The 16961-nt window shown below is 46.7% G+C and overlaps 1 protein-coding gene across 3 annotated transcripts in view; it reads left to right on the top strand.

Annotated features, from left to right (window-relative positions):
* bbs9 (Bardet-Biedl syndrome 9) overlaps positions 1 to 16961 on the top strand; it is a 175704-nt gene that overhangs the window by 97201 nt on the left and 61542 nt on the right. For all 3 annotated transcript variants that reach the window (XM_067449415.1, XM_067449413.1, XM_067449414.1), the window contains one exon: positions 2861 to 3086. In XM_067449415.1, coding sequence (XP_067305516.1) covers positions 2861 to 3086 — 226 coding nt within the window. The remainder of the gene's footprint in view (positions 1 to 2860; positions 3087 to 16961) is intronic.

Below are 16961 nucleotides of genomic sequence, written 5' to 3'. Positions count from 1 at the left end.
CACACACACACACACACACACACTGCTGCCCCTGCTGTAGGACACACCACAGCTGGTGAGAGCACACACACACACACACACACACACACACACACACACACACACACACACACACACACACTGCTGCCCCTACTGCAGGACACAGCACAGCTGGTGAGAGCACACACACACACACACACACACACACGTGCTGGCCTGTCTGGTCAGCTGTTGCTATAGGAACACTTTTTTTCCAAATGTCTCCAAAGCAGCTCATCACGCTCACCTGCTGACTAGTGTGTGTGTTTGATAAGGCTGTGCTCATATAACAGCCGCTCTTCTTCCACGTCACACTGCAAACAATGCTCTTCTTACTCAGTATTTTTGTCTTGTTTCTAGTCAGAATATCTAAAAATTCTTACACTAAGAAACATTTACTAGACAAGTACAAATGATTGTCTTGTTTTTGGAAAAATAACTCTAAATGAAGAGAGTTTTTGCTTAAAATAAGATAAATAATCTGCCAATGGGGTGAGATAAATAATCTTATTTCTGTTTGAATTAAACAGAAACTTTTCTGGGTGATCAGAATCGCTTATAAACATATATACATTTTTAATAGCCTAATGTTTAATAGCCTAATGTTTAATAGCCTAATGTTACTCAGTTGTGCAATTTTAAGGGGATTTATTAGGGACGTTTTTAAAATGTATTTTCTGAAATTAGTAATGATATTTCTATACAGGTTCATCTAAAATAGCTAAAAAAATAAATAAAATGCACACTAAATATAAAAAATTCTTTAAAAGTTTAATTCATGGTGAATACATGAGCATGCATAGTTTAGTGGAGGATATACATACATACATACACACATTTTTTTAAGTGTGTGTGTGTGTGTGTGTGTGTGTGATGGGTAGGTTTAGGGGCAGTGTAAGGGGATAGAAAATACGGTTTGTACAGTATAAAAACCATTACGCCTATGGAGAGTCCCTGTAAACCACATAGACCAACGTGTGTGTGTGTGTTTATTTTTTTTTAATTATAAAATCACAACCAACATATAAAAACCTTGATACAAAGGGCACCGAGTAAAATCTTGCCTAGGGCAGCGAATTGTTCAGGGCCGGCCATGGCCTCTGTTATTCCTCGGGCTGCTGTAATCCGCCAGCTTCCTCCACTGGAGACTCGTATCTGATCGATCAGTGTCTTACTCTCTCAGTCCCTCTGAATGTCTCCTGTAGTCAGGGCCGGTCCTGTCATCAGCATAACGAGCTGATTACTGCCATTAGACCTCATTAAGGCTGTCTGTATGAGACGCAGTCGGCCCACATTCCACCTGCCTGTCAACACTCGGTCCATCTCCCAAAGCTTCTCCAGCCTGCCGACGGCAAACGCTACAGGCCAGACTTACAGACGCGCTCATACACACACACACACACACACACACACACACACACACACACACACACACACACACACACACACACACACACACACACACACACACACACACACACACACACACACACACACACACCTCTGTTCACAGGGAATAACTTTCCATTCATGAGGCATGTGGCAAACCCTACTTCACATGCAAAAAAGCATGTACTCACTTAAAATTACACGTAAAAGTTTATGGCTTGTTTTTATATAGATTGAGTTTTTATGGAAGCCCATTTCCGCCACTAAATAAAAAAATAAAAAGAGTAATTGAGACTTTATCTCAGAATTCTGACTTTTTTGCATGATATAAACTCACAATTGCGTGATATAAAGTCACAAAAGGAGACCACGGAGCTCCTTACTATCCGCGCTGAAGCGGAGATCGCTCGCCGTTATACGTCACATCCGGATGTCACGTGTCAACTCGACCCGGGACCGTTACGGGTTGTGTGTGAAAGCGCTCATATTACGGTATTTCGCTGGCAGTGTGAATGGACCAAATCTAGCGGCCCGGGAACAGATGCCGGGTCGCATTATCCGTGTATTTGCCGGAATCGCAGTGGGAAAGGGGCTATAGTGAGGCAATTTAAAGTCTGAAAATCATAAGCTTCTCCCGTCAGGCTCTGATCCTCATTTTAACCCGTTTCTCAGGCAAAGCCTTGATAACCCTTAAATGCATGACTATGCCCATTATTCTTACATATACTGGTCTTTAGTGACCCAGATCTATTTCTAACACACATAGACCTCTACCTGTCATGATAATATATAAAACTCCTGATGTTAGAGTAACAGTTACAGAAGAATAAAAAATAAAGCATATTTCATTAGCGTCTGGATTTTGTTCAATTTGAGCAGAAGGTTCATCCCATCATCACCATCATCACCATCATCATCATCATGATCATCATCATCAGAGCTCATTTACAGCACATCCAGCATCTGCTCATATTCATGATTCGGATCGCGTGTCAAACTGCTGAAATCACTTGACTCTTTTGATCTGAATCATGAATCGATTCACTGACTCATAACGGTTCGAAGCTTTGTTCTGAAATCGGCCATCACTATATAAGTCGTTATTTAGTGTTTTTTGCGCACTAACTCTATTCTGGCCTCTTCATCAATGATTGTAGAGCCGCTGTAGTGAGATGGGCTTTGTAACGACGTCTTTAGTGCCTTTATGGGTCTTGAGAGAGGAAATGACATTGGTGTCAATGAAGGCCTTTCTGAGCCATCGGATTTCAACACTAATATCTTCATCTGTGTGTGAAGATGAGCGGAGGTCTGACGGCTGGCCAACCACAGGAGGAATTAATCACACAATTCACATTTATGGCTGAACTAACGCTTTAAGTGAGTTTCAGCAGATGAGTTGTTGTCTTTGCAAGGCTCATGCTCTGCCGTGTGTGTGTGTGTGTGTGTTCCTCAGGGCTGGGAGGAGAGTGTGGATGCCGCTGTCTCTCACCTCTTGAAAACGTGTCTCTCTCGCAGCCCCAAAGATCAGGCCATCAGCTTGAGCTCCGGCCCGTTCACCCTGCCCAAGGACACGTCGCGTCTGAAGAAGCACATCACGCTGCTCTGCGACCGCTTGGCCAAAGGCGGCCGCCTCTCGCTCTCCGCTGAGGCCAATGTCCCCACACCGCTCATGATGCCAGGTAAGACTGCCACGGGGCAAAGCTCAAGCCAAAATGTGTCAAAGCCTTTCGTTTAACCCTTAAAGCGATAGTTCAGCCATAAATGAGCCTGTGATGTTTATCTGCAGGGCATCATGGGTGTGTGTGTTTTTCAGGAGAACACAAATGAAGATTTTTAACTCAACCGTTGCTCGTATAATGCGTGTCAATGGGGTGTATTTCTATGAGAGTAAAACACACACACACATACGAGTCCATATTAAACCCTGAGGCTCGTGACGACACATTGATGTCTGAAGACACGAAACGATCGCTTTCTGCCAGAAACACAACAGTATTTGTGTTATTTTACCTCATATCAGACAAATCTCATCTAGTGTTCCCAGCGCCATTACTTCCTCCAGAGAAGGTCAAAACACCGCTGCGATCATAGACATATTTACATAGATGTCTCATTAGTGCCATCGTAGATCAGTCGAATGAGGCATCTATAAATATATCTATGATCGCAGCGGTATTTTGACCTTCTCTGGAGGAAGTAATGGCGCTGGGAACACTAGATGAGATTCGTCTGATATGAGGTATAAAATAACACAAATACTGTTGTGTTTCTGGCAGAAAGCGATCGTTTCGTGTCTTCAGACATCAGTGTGTCTCCGCGAGCCTCAGGGTTTAATATGGACTCATATGTCTGTGTGTGTTTTACTCTCATAGAAATACACCCCATTGACACGCATTATACGAGCAACGGTTGAGTTAAAAATCTTCATTTGTGTTCTCCTGAAGAAACACACACACCCATGATGCCCTGCAGATAAACATCACAGGCTCATTTATGGCTGAACTATCGCTTTAAAGAGCTAGAACATTTTTGGGGTGCCTGACGTGCCTCTACTTTTCCTTGTTTTTATCACCCATTCTAGCATTAATTAATATAATTTCAAGAAAAACGGCAGCAAAAATGTGTTTTTTTTACTGTGAACTCCAACAGATCTTCATGAAGTTTGGATTTTTTCCTTTAGAAAGTTAGACGTGGTTGTTTTAGACTTCCAGATGAAATGTTGTCTACATGTACCAATCCCTCAGCAAGTTATAGCCATTTATTATAACTCTATTCCGGGTTTCTAGGTTTTTGAGTGAAAACAGGCATATTTTATTTACTGATTATTTGTCCTAAAAAGTTCAAAGAGTAAAGTAAATAGAAAGATTTTTACATAATAACAACACTGAAACAAACATTTTTCTTCAGAGGAATATATAATAATGTGAACATGAAAAACAAACGCAAACAATGCCACAAGTTGTGACCAACAAACTGAGTAAATGAACAAACGGTGCAAATAATCTCGTCAAACACAAATTGAGGAAAATATATTGAGTGAAAATGGTGTAAAACACAAACTACATACAAATAGAGAAATATACTGACTTTAGTGTGCTGTGCTCTGTGAGAGAGCGCTCTGCACACGTTTGTTTTTCATGCTTGCAAATTCACACACACTTTCACGATCATTTTTTAGAAGAAACGTGATTGGTGGTTCAAAAGACCAAACACTGTGAGATTGGTTGAGTTGATAACAGTTTCAGCTAATCTGGGCACGGAGGGGTGGGACTAATGGTAAAAAATCATTTCTGTTTGGCTCAGGGGACCAACCCACGTGCGTTTTCTTGACGAATCAATGCTGCAGATTTTGATGACGCATCCACACTGACTACGGAGCCTCTGAATGATCAATCGCGAGAAATACTTCTAATTATAAATGTATAAGTATAATATAATTATAAAAATATTATCACGATACTTGTGAAAAGCAGAGATTCTCCTCTTTATGGTGCATACAGATTGGATTAGCAGTTTAAAAGTTATTAAACATTTTAGAACGCTAGTTATTTTTAGCCGCGGGCGTCTGTCTCGGTCTTTAAGGGTTAAAGGAGTAAAGGAATCATGTGGAGCCCAATATAGAGCCTTGGGGTACTCCACAGATGACCCATGCTGGGCGACAGGAGGAGGTCCTGAGCTGAATCCCATTACTAGGCTGCGCGCTTTGAAGTCAATGATGGTCGAGCGTTGTTAAAGGGGACGGTCTAGCCAACTGAGGATTGCTCTTGTGCCCTAGCAACTGTGACAGCTGCCGTTTGACCAGCGCAACATTTGGGCTGGACTGTTTTTGAAAGTGATATTAAAATGTCTGACAACAAAACAGGAATCACAGCCTGTGTAAATATGTTCAGCTTGGTTCATTTGTGTGCAAAATAAAGTAAACTCACATCTTGGTTTGATATAAGTCAACATTTTGAACGGGTTTAAAGTTTTTTTTACACTTGTATCATTAGATATTTGAGTACGTTTAAACTAGGGCTGTCAATCAATTTAAATATTTAAAGACCCTGTAAAGTCAAAATTAAGTATGTGTTCTGAGTTTGTCACACCACACAAAACTATGTTATTAACCACTCAGCCAAATTTGAATGATAAAAAAAGTCACCAAGTAAATAAAATAAGAAAAAATGAGCTGTATTCTCTACTCTCAAACGCTGGGGGCGTGTCCACTGGCTCTGGCGAAACCACGCCCACTCACGGGAAAGCTACCTCCGCCTCACTCAGATGTCACCGCTACAGATGAGCTCTGATTGGCTTATTTCAGCAGCTCACAGCAGTTCAGTGAAGCGGCTCATGAGTCCTGACAGAACACAGACCGACTGAACGACACTTTAAAGGGTTAGTTCACCCAAAAATGAAAATTATGTCATTAATTACTCTCCCTCATGTCGTTGGACAACTGCAGCACCTTCGTTCATCTTCAGAACACAAATGAAGATATTTTAGTGTAAAGCTGAGAAAGGCTTCAGATAGGCCTCCATTGGCATTCAGTCCATTCCCTCTCACAAGACCCATAAAGGCCTTAAAGACTTCATTACAAAGTCCATCTCAGTACAGCGGCTGGACAATAATTTTACAATGCGACGAAAACAGTTATTGTGCGCACAAAAATCAAAATAACGATATAATCCACCAAATTATTGACGTGAACTCGACGCATGCGTGAGAATATGCCGCAGCTCCGCCGTTGGAATCATAGCGAATACATGACCCGGAAGAGGAGGAGCGCCGCTATCACGTGAGTTCACGTCCGAGACCGACCCGGAAGAGGAGGAGCGCCGCTATCACGTGAGTTCACGTCCGAGACCGACCCGGAAGAGGAGGAGCGCCGCTATCACGTGAGTTCACGTCCGAGACCGACCCGGAAGAGGAGGAGCGCCGCTATCACGTGAGTTCACGTCCGAGACCGACCCGGAAGAGGAGGAGCGCCGCTATCACGTGAGTTCACGTCCGAGACCGACCCGGAAGAGGAGGAGCGCCGCTATCACCTGAGTTCACGTCCGAGACCGACCCGGAAGAGGAGGAGCGCCGCTATCACCTGAGTTCACGTCCGAAACCGACCCGGAAGAGGAGGAGCGCCGCTATCACCTGAGTTCATGTCCGAGACCGACCCGGAAGAGGAGGAGCGCCGCTATCACGTGAGTTCACGTCCGAGACCGACCCGGAAGAGGAGGAGCGCCGCTATCACCTGAGTTCACGTCCGAAACCGACCCGGAAGAGGAGGAGCGCCGCTATCACCTGAGTTCACGTCAGAGACCGACCCGGAAGAGGAGGAGCGCCGCTATCACCTGAGTTCACGTCCGAGACCGACCCGGAAGAGGAGGAGCGCCGCTATCACGTGAGTTCACGTCCGAGACCGACCCGGAAGAGGAGGAGCGCCGCTATCACCTGAGTTCACGTCCGAGACCGACCCGGAAGAGGAGCGCCGCTATCACGTGAGTTCACGTCCGAGACCGACCCGGAAGAGGAGGAGCGCCGCTATCACGTGGGTTCACGTCCGAGACCGACCCGGAAGAGGAGGAGCGCCGCTATCACGTGAGTTCACGTCCGAGACCGACCCGGAAGAGGAGGAGCGCCGCTATCACGTGAGTTCACGTCCGAGACCGACCCGGAAGAGGAGGAGCGCCGCTATCACCTGAGTTCACGTCCGAGACCGACCCGGAAGAGGAGCGCCGCTATCACGTGAGTTCACGTCCGAGACCGACCCGGAAGAGGAGGAGCGCCGCTATCACGTGAGTTCACGTCCGAGACCGACCCGGAAGAGGAGCGCCGCTATCACCTGAGTTCACGTCCGAGACCGACCCGGAAGAGGAGGAGCGCCGCTATCACGTGGGTTCACGTCCGAGACCGACCCGGAAGAGGAGGAGCGCCGCTATCACGTGAGTTCACGTCCGAGACCGACCCGGAAGAGGAGGAGCGCCGCTATCACGTGAGTTCACGTCCGAGACCGACCCGGAAGAGGAGGAGCGCCGCTATCACCTGAGTTCACGTCCGAGACCGACCCGGAAGAGGAGCGCCGCTATCACGTGAGTTCACGTCCGAGACCGACCCGGAAGAGGAGGAGCGCCGCTATCACGTGAGTTCACGTCCGAGACCGACCCGGAAGAGGAGGAGCGCCGCTATCACGTGAGTTCACGTCCGAGACCGACCCGGAAGAGGAGGAGCGCCGCTATCACGTGAGTTCACGTCCGAGACCGACCCGGAAGAGGAGGAGCGCCGCTATCGCCTGAGTTCACGTCAGAGACCGACCCGGAAGAGGAGGAGCGCCGCTATCACCTGAGTTCACGTCCGAGACCGACCCGGAAGAGGAGGAGCGCCGCTATCGCCTGAGTTCACGTCAGAGACCGACCCGGAAGAGGAGGAGCGCCGCTATCACCTGAGTTCACGTCAGAGACCGACCCGGAAGAGGAGGAGCGCCGCTATCACCTGAGTTCACGTCCGAGACCGACCCGGAAGAGGAGGAGCGCCGCTATCACGTGAGTTCACGTCCGAGACCGACCCGGAAGAGGAGGAGCGCCGCTATCACGTGAGTTCACGTCCGAGACCGACCCGGAAGAGGAGGAGCGCCGCTATCACGTGGGTTCACGTCAGAGACCGACCCGGAAGAGGAGGAGCGCCGCTATCACCTGAGTTCACGTCCGAGACCGACCCGGAAGAGGAGGAGCGCCGCTATCACCTGAGTTCACGTCCGAGACCGACCCGGAAGAGGAGGAGCGCCGCTATCACCTGAGTTCACGTCAGAGACCGACCCGGAAGAGGAGGAGAGCCGCTATCACGTGAGTTCACGTCCGAGACCGACCCGGAAGAGGAGGAGCGCCGCTATCACCTGAGTTCACGTCCGAGACCGACCCGGAAGAGGAGCGCCGCTATCACGTGAGTTCACGTCCGAGACCGACCCGGAAGAGGAGGAGCGCCGCTATCACGTGAGTTCACGTCCGAGACCGACCCGGAAGAGGAGGAGCGCCGCTATCACGTGGGTTCACGTCCGAGACCGACCCGGAAGAGGAGGAGCGCCGCTATCACGTGAGTTCACGTCCGAGACCGACCCGGAAGAGGAGGAGCGCCGCTATCACGTGAGTTCACGTCCGAGACCGACCCGGAAGAGGAGGAGCGCCGCTATCACGTGAGTTCACGTCCGAGACCGACCCGGAAGAGGAGGAGCGCCGCTATCGCCTGAGTTCACGTCAGAGACCGACCCGGAAGAGGAGGAGCGCCGCTATCACCTGAGTTCACGTCCGAGACCGACCCGGAAGAGGAGGAGCGCCGCTATCGCCTGAGTTCACGTCAGAGACCGACCCGGAAGAGGAGGAGCGCCGCTATCACGTGAGTTCACGTCCGAGACCGACCCGGAAGAGGAGGACCGCCGCTATCACGTGAGTTCACGTCCGAGACCGACCCGGAAGAGGAGGAGCGCCGCTATCACGTGAGTTCACGTCCGAGACCGACCCGGAAGAGGAGGAGCGCCGCTATCACGTGAGTTCACGTCAGAGACCGACCCGGAAGAGGAGGAGAGCCGCTATCACCTGAGTTCACGTCAGAGACCGACCCGGAAGAGGAGGAGCGCCGCTATCACCTGAGTTCACGTCCGAGACCGACCCGGAAGAGGAGGAGCGCCGCTATCACCTGAGTTCACGTCCGAGACCGACACGGAAGAGGAGGAGCGCCGCTATCACGTGAGTTCACGTCCGAGACCGACCCGGAAGAGGAGGAGCGCCGCTATCACCTGAGTTCACGTCCGAGACCGACCCGGAAGAGGAGGAGCGCCGCTATCACCTGAGTTCACGTCCGAGACCGACCCGGAAGAGGAGGAGCGCCGCTATCACCTGAGTTCACGTCCGAGACCGACCCGGAAGAGGAGGAGCGCCGCTATCACGTGAGTTCACGTCCGAGACCGACCCGGAAGAGGAGGAGCGCCGCTATCACGTGAGTTCACGTCCGAGACCGACCCGGAAGAGGAGGAGCGCCGCTATCATGTGAGTTCACGTCCGAGACCGACCCGGAAGAGGAGGAGCGCCGCTATCACCTGAGTTCACGTCCGAGACCGACCCGGAAGAGGAGCGCCGCTATCACGTGAGTTCACGTCCGAGACCGACCCGGAAGAGGAGGAGCGCCGCTATCACGTGAGTTCACGTCCGAGACCGACCCGGAAGAGGAGGAGCGCCGCTATCACGTGAGTTCACGTCCGAGACCGACCCGGAAGAGGAGGAGCGCCGCTATCACGTGAGTTCACGTCCGAGACCGACCCGGAAGAGGAGGAGCGCCGCTATCGCCTGAGTTCACGTCAGAGACCGACCCGGAAGAGGAGGAGCGCCGCTATCACCTGAGTTCACGTCCGAGACCGACCCGGAAGAGGAGGAGCGCCGCTATCGCCTGAGTTCACGTCAGAGACCGACCCGGAAGAGGAGGAGCGCCGCTATCACCTGAGTTCACGTCCGAGACCGACCCGGAAGAGGAGGAGCGCCGCTATCACCTGAGTTCACGTCCGAGACCGACCCGGAAGAGGAGGAGCGCCGCTATCACCTGAGTTCACGTCCGAGACCGACCCGGAAGAGGAGGAGCGCCGCTATCACGTGGGTTCACGTCCGAGACCGACACGGAAGACAATAACTTTGCAGATAAAGTCAGTATTTTGATTTTTTTTGCGCACAAAAACTGTTCTCGCCAGTTTTGTTGGTACAATTATTGTAGAGCCGCTGTAGTGAGATGGGCTTTGTAACGAAGTCTTTAGTGCCTTTATGGGTCTTGTGAGTGGGTCAGTGTGAATGTACTGAATGCCAATGGAGGCCTATCTGAAGCCTTTCTCAGCCGTCAGCTTTCAACAAAAATATCTTCATTTGTGTTCTGAAGATGAACGAAGGTGTTACAGGTGTCCAACGACATGAGGGAGAGTAATTAATGACATAATTTTCATTTTTGGGTGAACTAACCCTTTAAGCAGAACATCTCAAATGGAGATTGATAAAATGCAGCTTACTTTATTATAGTTTATTGTTACTTTATTTCAAAACAAAGCTTCGAACCGTTATGAGTCAGGGAATCGATTCATGATTCGGATCGCCAAAGTCACGTGATTTCAGCAGCTTGACTCTGGTGATCCAAATCATGAATCGATTCACTGATTCATAACGGTTCAAAGCTTTGTTCTGAAATCTGCTGTAGTGAGATGGGCTTTGTAACGACGTATTTAGTGTGTAATTTATTTGAGACTAGTAGGCGTGTAATAAGCGGGATAATGTCCACCCAGCCGGTTGTTATCGCAGAATAAACCCCTTCAGAGTGAAGCGAGATCTGATCCTGATCAATCTGTCGGGGTTTATTCTGCGATAACAACCGGCTGGGTGGACATTATCCCTTACATATAACTCTGATTGTGTTCATCTGAAAGCAGAATGTCACACACACCTAGAATGAGCTGAGGGAGAGTAAATCATGGGATACTCTTAATTTTTCTGTGAACAATCGCTTTAAGTACATTTAATTGTGCCTTATATTTTCTGAAATGTTATGTTTAAATATGCAAACAAGGCATACTCAGGTTAAAAATTCACTAATTTGAATACATTTCTTTTGCTAATTATTTTTTGTTTTAAAACTGGAAAGTGTGTTGCATGTAAGCGCTGCAGTAAAACATCAACACTGGATCTGCCTGTAGTGTCTTGCCTTCAGAAAACATCTGACTCCCAGCCATTCAGACATCAGGGTGTATTGTGGGCTTTTTGACTTAAGCAAGCAGCCACCTAGCAACGACCCAGAATACCTTTGCACAGCAACACAACACGCTACAGCCCCCTGATAACTGCTTCCATCACACTGCAGTTCCCATGCCAGGTTTGTATACATTTCCTGAAGAAAATGTAAAAGTGTGGTATTTTGGTCGTAAAGTACGCGTCCTCGCGTCACACTGATGCTATTGTAGTGCCGAGCAGGACCGAGCTTTAATCTCCTGAGGACACATAAAGCAGCACAGATCCCTGTGGAATGTGTGAATGATTAACTGGATGGCTCTGTTATCAGACGCCTGTCCTCCCAGACGTCTCAGGCCCCGGCTGTGCAGATACGAGCCTCGCTCAGATGGCAGGATGTGTGGAGGAGAAGGGCTGCCTAATCTCGGAGAATCCTGCTTTAATTGCTTTTGTCTGATGCCGTGCGTCTGCAGGAGGTGTTGCTCCACTCCTCCAAGTTTAAAGTCAAACTTCTGACACTCGTATACACACACACACACACACACACACACACACACACACACACACACACACGCTGCCCCTAAACCTACCCATCACACACACACACACACACACACACTGCCCCTAAACCTACCCATCACACACACACACACACACACACACACACACACACACACACACAGCCCCTAAACCTACCCATCACACACACACACAAACACACACACACACACACACACACACACACACAGCCCCTAAACCTACCCATCACACACACACACACACAGCCCCTAAACCTACCCATCACACACACACACACACACGCTGCCCCTAAACCTACCCCTCACACACACACACACACACACACACACACACACACACACACACACACACACACACACACACACTGCCCCTAAACCTACCCATCACACACACACACACACACACACAGCCCCTAAACCTACCCATCACTCACACACACACACACACACAGCCCCTAAACCTACCCATCACACACACACACACACACACACTGCCCCTAAACCTACCCATCACACACACACACACACACACACACACACACACACACACACACACACACACACACACACACACACACACACACACACACACACACACACTGCCCCTAAACCTACCCATCACACACACACACACACACACTGCCCCTAAACCTACCCATCACACACACACATACTGCATTTTTACTTTTTCATAAAAACTCCTCCTGTGTGATTTATAAGCCTTTTGAAAAGTGGGGACCGCTGGCTGGTGATCTCAGGTTTTACTATCCTTATGGTGACATTTGGTCCCCACAATGTAATATAAACAAGGACACACACACACACACACACACACACACACTTGTGTCCTGGCGGTTTTATCTGTGTGATTTGTGTCTTCCTGTCTGCCGAGTCCCGAGCACCTGCCTCTGAGCTAATGCTTCAGCGTTCATATTTCTCTTATCAGAAGGACTGATGTTTTTCTTTCATTCGTCTGTCTTTATGATCATCTCGTGAATCAGGTCACGGTTCGTTCATGGATGAGTCCGTGTTTGACTCGCTTCTTCATGTCAAGCCAGATTTAAAATGAGTTTCTTCCTCAAAAAATTAAAATCAATCAAATGATCAAATACACTGCACACACTGCTCTTCTTCCTCAGTCATGTTGTCTTGTTTCCAGTCTAAATATCTAACAAATCTTAAATCAGGATGCATTTACTAGATCAGTAAAACCACATGAGATATTTATTCTTGTTTTGTTGAAAATAATCTCATAATGAAGTGAGTTTTTGCTTAAAACAGGCAAAATGATGTGCCAATGCGGTGAGAAAAATAATCTTCAGCCGATTGTCTGCGATTTCGCAAAACTTGTTGGCGAGTCAAAATCGCTGAGTGTGTACTCGGCATAACAGACAGCAGACAAACGGCAATCCACCTGTCACTCAAAGTGGCCACGCCCTTAATTATGCAGACCTTTAAGGCTTTATATAACGTAAACGAATGAGTTATAAAATAATTCACCCCCTCACAGCCGTCATGAGGGTCAAAATTAGCCGTATAGACCAAAACCACAATTTGTCCCAGACTGTAAACATGTGTTTTTCTGCTGTAAAGTTGGGCATTTTAACATGAGCTCAGTGAGGTTCTGCTCCTTCTGGAGCCGCTCTAGTGGCCAGTGGAGGAACTGCAGGTTACATTACTACAGTATCGGCGAGATACTGGACGAGGTGAAGCTTGATATTGACTGAGCTTCCTGTGCTGTTAGACCCACTGTAAAGGCTGTTCATGTGAAGTGGAAACATCTAGAAGAACCAACAGCTCAGTTGTTGATAGAGTCTGAACCTCCTGTAGGAGTGTAGCGCATTAACACCGCCTTACTGCTCTCAACACTACAGACTTCTGTTCTGGAGGCCATGCCATCACCAAACTGGGTTTCTGTGCCATTAACCTCTAATCTCTCTAATAACCTTCAGTCGTAACAGGACTCCTTTCTCAAACACAAACCCAGTGATCGGGGACTCTCGAGATGACTGAGAAATAAAGCCAATGGACCCTTTTCACAGCCTGCGTCTTAACGGTCATCCGTATCGTAAATCCTGCAACGTTTTTGTTTGTTTTCTATTTGTATGTTCAGTACAGGCCAAAAGTTTGGACACATTAGATAAAATAATGTGATAAAATATTATTATAAAATGACTTATCTAGTAAATGCATCTTGATTTAAGAATGGTTAGATATTTAGACTGGAAACAAGACAACATGACTGAGGAAGAAGAGCATTTTTTTGCAGTGTATAACGTATTCTCTCATTCACTCTATATGACGACTGAGAATGAGGAATGCTAGGCGTTTTAAAAGTCATTCTTTTTCATTTATTTTTAAATTATTTTATTTATTTCAACATGTAAAAAAAAATAGAAAGAATATATATATATATATATATATATATATATATATATATATATATATATATATATATATATATATATATATATACAATACAATGAAAAACAAATAAATAATAATAATAAGCTGAAGGAAGTCTACTTTAGTTAGTTTAGGGGCTGGTGCACATACACCTGTGTTATGATCTGAAATATGAACAGCCTGGGTCAATATTAGAGGAGGATTATGATAATCTTTCTGGAGGAAAGTCAGCAGTCTCACAAGATTTGTCTATTGGGGTATGTGGTGTGAAAACAGGAAACAAACCCCAAAAGGATTGTGGGTAAGAGACTAATTCAAGCTCTTAATTCAGCCTGATCCGCCGGCCGCTTTCAGAAGAGGAACATGAAGAGTTGATGCACTGATGTGTTTAGTCTTCAGTGTTTGAGTGCACACACACACTGTGAGGAACATAACCCCTGTAAAGCCTGACATATGACAGTAGCCGCGTTTCCGTTACAGATTTGCGAAAAACTTTTGCGATATTTCTTAAATGTCGATAAAAAACTATTGCGAAATGACAGTGTTTCCATAGCGGCAATTATGCGACTTAAACGTATTATCTTTCTCTCGCGATAGGTCAGTCCAAAATGATGACACTTGGTAGGTTTGAATATCATCCACCGCACTGGCCATTATTATTACTGGAAGGAGACGTGTGTGTTATCCCAGCATTAATGGCAAGGAAAACCCCTTAGGTTACTTAAGCGGCACGGATACAAGGTGTGCGTGCGTGTGTGCGTGCGTGCGTGCGTGTTTGTGTGTGTGTGTTTCCCCCGCTGCCCTGTTAGCGTTGGTGAGAAAGATGAGACGTATACAGTGACGTAAGACCTGGCTCTGTTGTGGCTCTCAGCATGTGGAAAAGCAAACAGTTCTTAAAGGTCCCATGGAATGGATTTTTGGATTATTTTATAATGTTTCCTGAGGTGTACTTATATTGTTTGTATGGTTTTTACATAAAAAAAATTTATAATTTAGAAATAAAAGGCATTATTTCTATACTGAGCAGCTGCAGCCAGTCGATAGAGAGAGAGAGAGAGAGAGAGAGAGAGAGAGAGAGAGAGAGAGAGAGAGATTGCTGAGGAAGTGTTATTGTACCGATTTTTTGAGAGCATGAGTTTATTTTGTTTGTATCTGAGAGCTCTGAATAAACACAAGTTAATTTTGCAACGTTATTTCTCTCACAAAACGCTTTCACCACAGCGAACAGCAAACACGACATCGACATGAATACAGTAAGAGCTTCTGTTGAGCATAATGAGCAGCGTCATTATAACGGCAGTTTGGGCAAATGTGCACTGCAGATATACACGTGACTGACCGATCTGAACATTATAAACAGTGTTCTTTGATCGCTCTCTGTAGTTTAATCATCTAAATAACAGATTTGTTTCATGCTACTAACAGAAACGGTGTGAAGTTGATGGTTTTAGTCACTGGCTTGATTCACTGATGCATCAAGACGGCCAGACTGACAGACAGTACGAAACGATTAAGAAAGAAAGTGTGTGTGAACTTGAATGATTATCTACACTTCAGAACTCGCTGATCCCAGATCAGGCATTAATGAACACGGTTATTCACTGTTTGTGGCGGTGCTGTTGAATCCGTATGGTAAAGCCTGAGCTGATAAACTGAAGCCGTTCTCTACTAAGAGATGAGCAAAGCAGAGGAAGGGCAGGAAACCTTTCCTGATGATGTCATAACAGGAAAATTCAGGATCAGCTCATCTGAGCTCATTTACTCAAAGGCAGAGAAAGAGCCAGAACTCGGTTTACACCGATCAATATTTCTAGCCACTTCGGGACAATATTAAGGCTAGGGGAACTCATGTTAAGGCCCTTTCACACTGGACGCGATTTTGACATGCGAATAATTTGCACGATGGATTTATTTTTTGATCAGCTGTATGTTTAATGAGCACTTTCACACCGAACGCTAATGTGCTGCGGCGAAAAAACATTTATTTTTTTCGTTTTGATGTCAATTTTTTATTTACTCCAGCGGCGACAAAAACGCCTTCAACCAATCACACACAAGGAAACAAAGGTGACGAAATGTCCAGTTGATGTCACGAGTTATTCACTCAACTTTAACCTTTGCCAGGCATGGCATTTCTCATGAGATTAGCTGTAGACTGTACACCTGCAGCTGTGTTTGCCCACTGTATGCTACAGACAGCAATAACTTAACCTTTTATAAATTGTTGATTTTTTTAAAAAACATTGTGTCCGCGGTAATGGAAAGTGAACGTGTTGCCATCAGTACGTCTGTGGCACTGAAATGTTCACATTTGTGACTCGATTGGAAACATCTGCTCGGATCGATTGATTCCCTGAAGTGCGTGGTTTGTCTCGTCAGATGTGCTGCTGTCTCGGAATGAAATCCTCAAATTGTCCCACAGACTTTAGAAAGTACATGCAAAACCGGCCATGATAAAGTTTTAGATCCTGTACAAGATTAGCATCCTCCCCTTTAGACTCTGTTCTTTCTACCCAGATCCTTCTTCTCGGTCCTTTAAATAAAATGAAATGCTTGTCTTCACTGTATGATGAAGTGCCCGTGTTTTCTCAGCTGTCGCTGCGAATGTTCTGGAGTGTTGGAGCTCTGAAACCTCGCAAATTCATGTCGCAGCTGATGTGAATGGATTTGATGCGAAATATTCGCATGTGAAATATTCGCTTATCCGTTTCACTTTTTCGTTACACGTCCGGTGTGAAAGGGCCTTGTTAAAAACCTCATAAAATGAAAATGTCATGCCATGGGACCTTTAAAGGCTCCACATTCTAACTACGAACTGGCTCTAGCACTGGCTCTGAACTAGTACCGGTTCATTCTGGTGGAAAAGGTCCCTGCATGATCCGTCATA

The sequence above is a fragment of the Pseudorasbora parva genome, chromosome 7, assembly GCF_024679245.1.
Source record: "Pseudorasbora parva isolate DD20220531a chromosome 7, ASM2467924v1, whole genome shotgun sequence".
In the NCBI taxonomy this organism is placed as follows: domain Eukaryota; kingdom Metazoa; phylum Chordata; class Actinopteri; order Cypriniformes; family Gobionidae; genus Pseudorasbora; species Pseudorasbora parva.
This window is presented reverse-complemented; position numbering and strand designations above follow the sequence as displayed.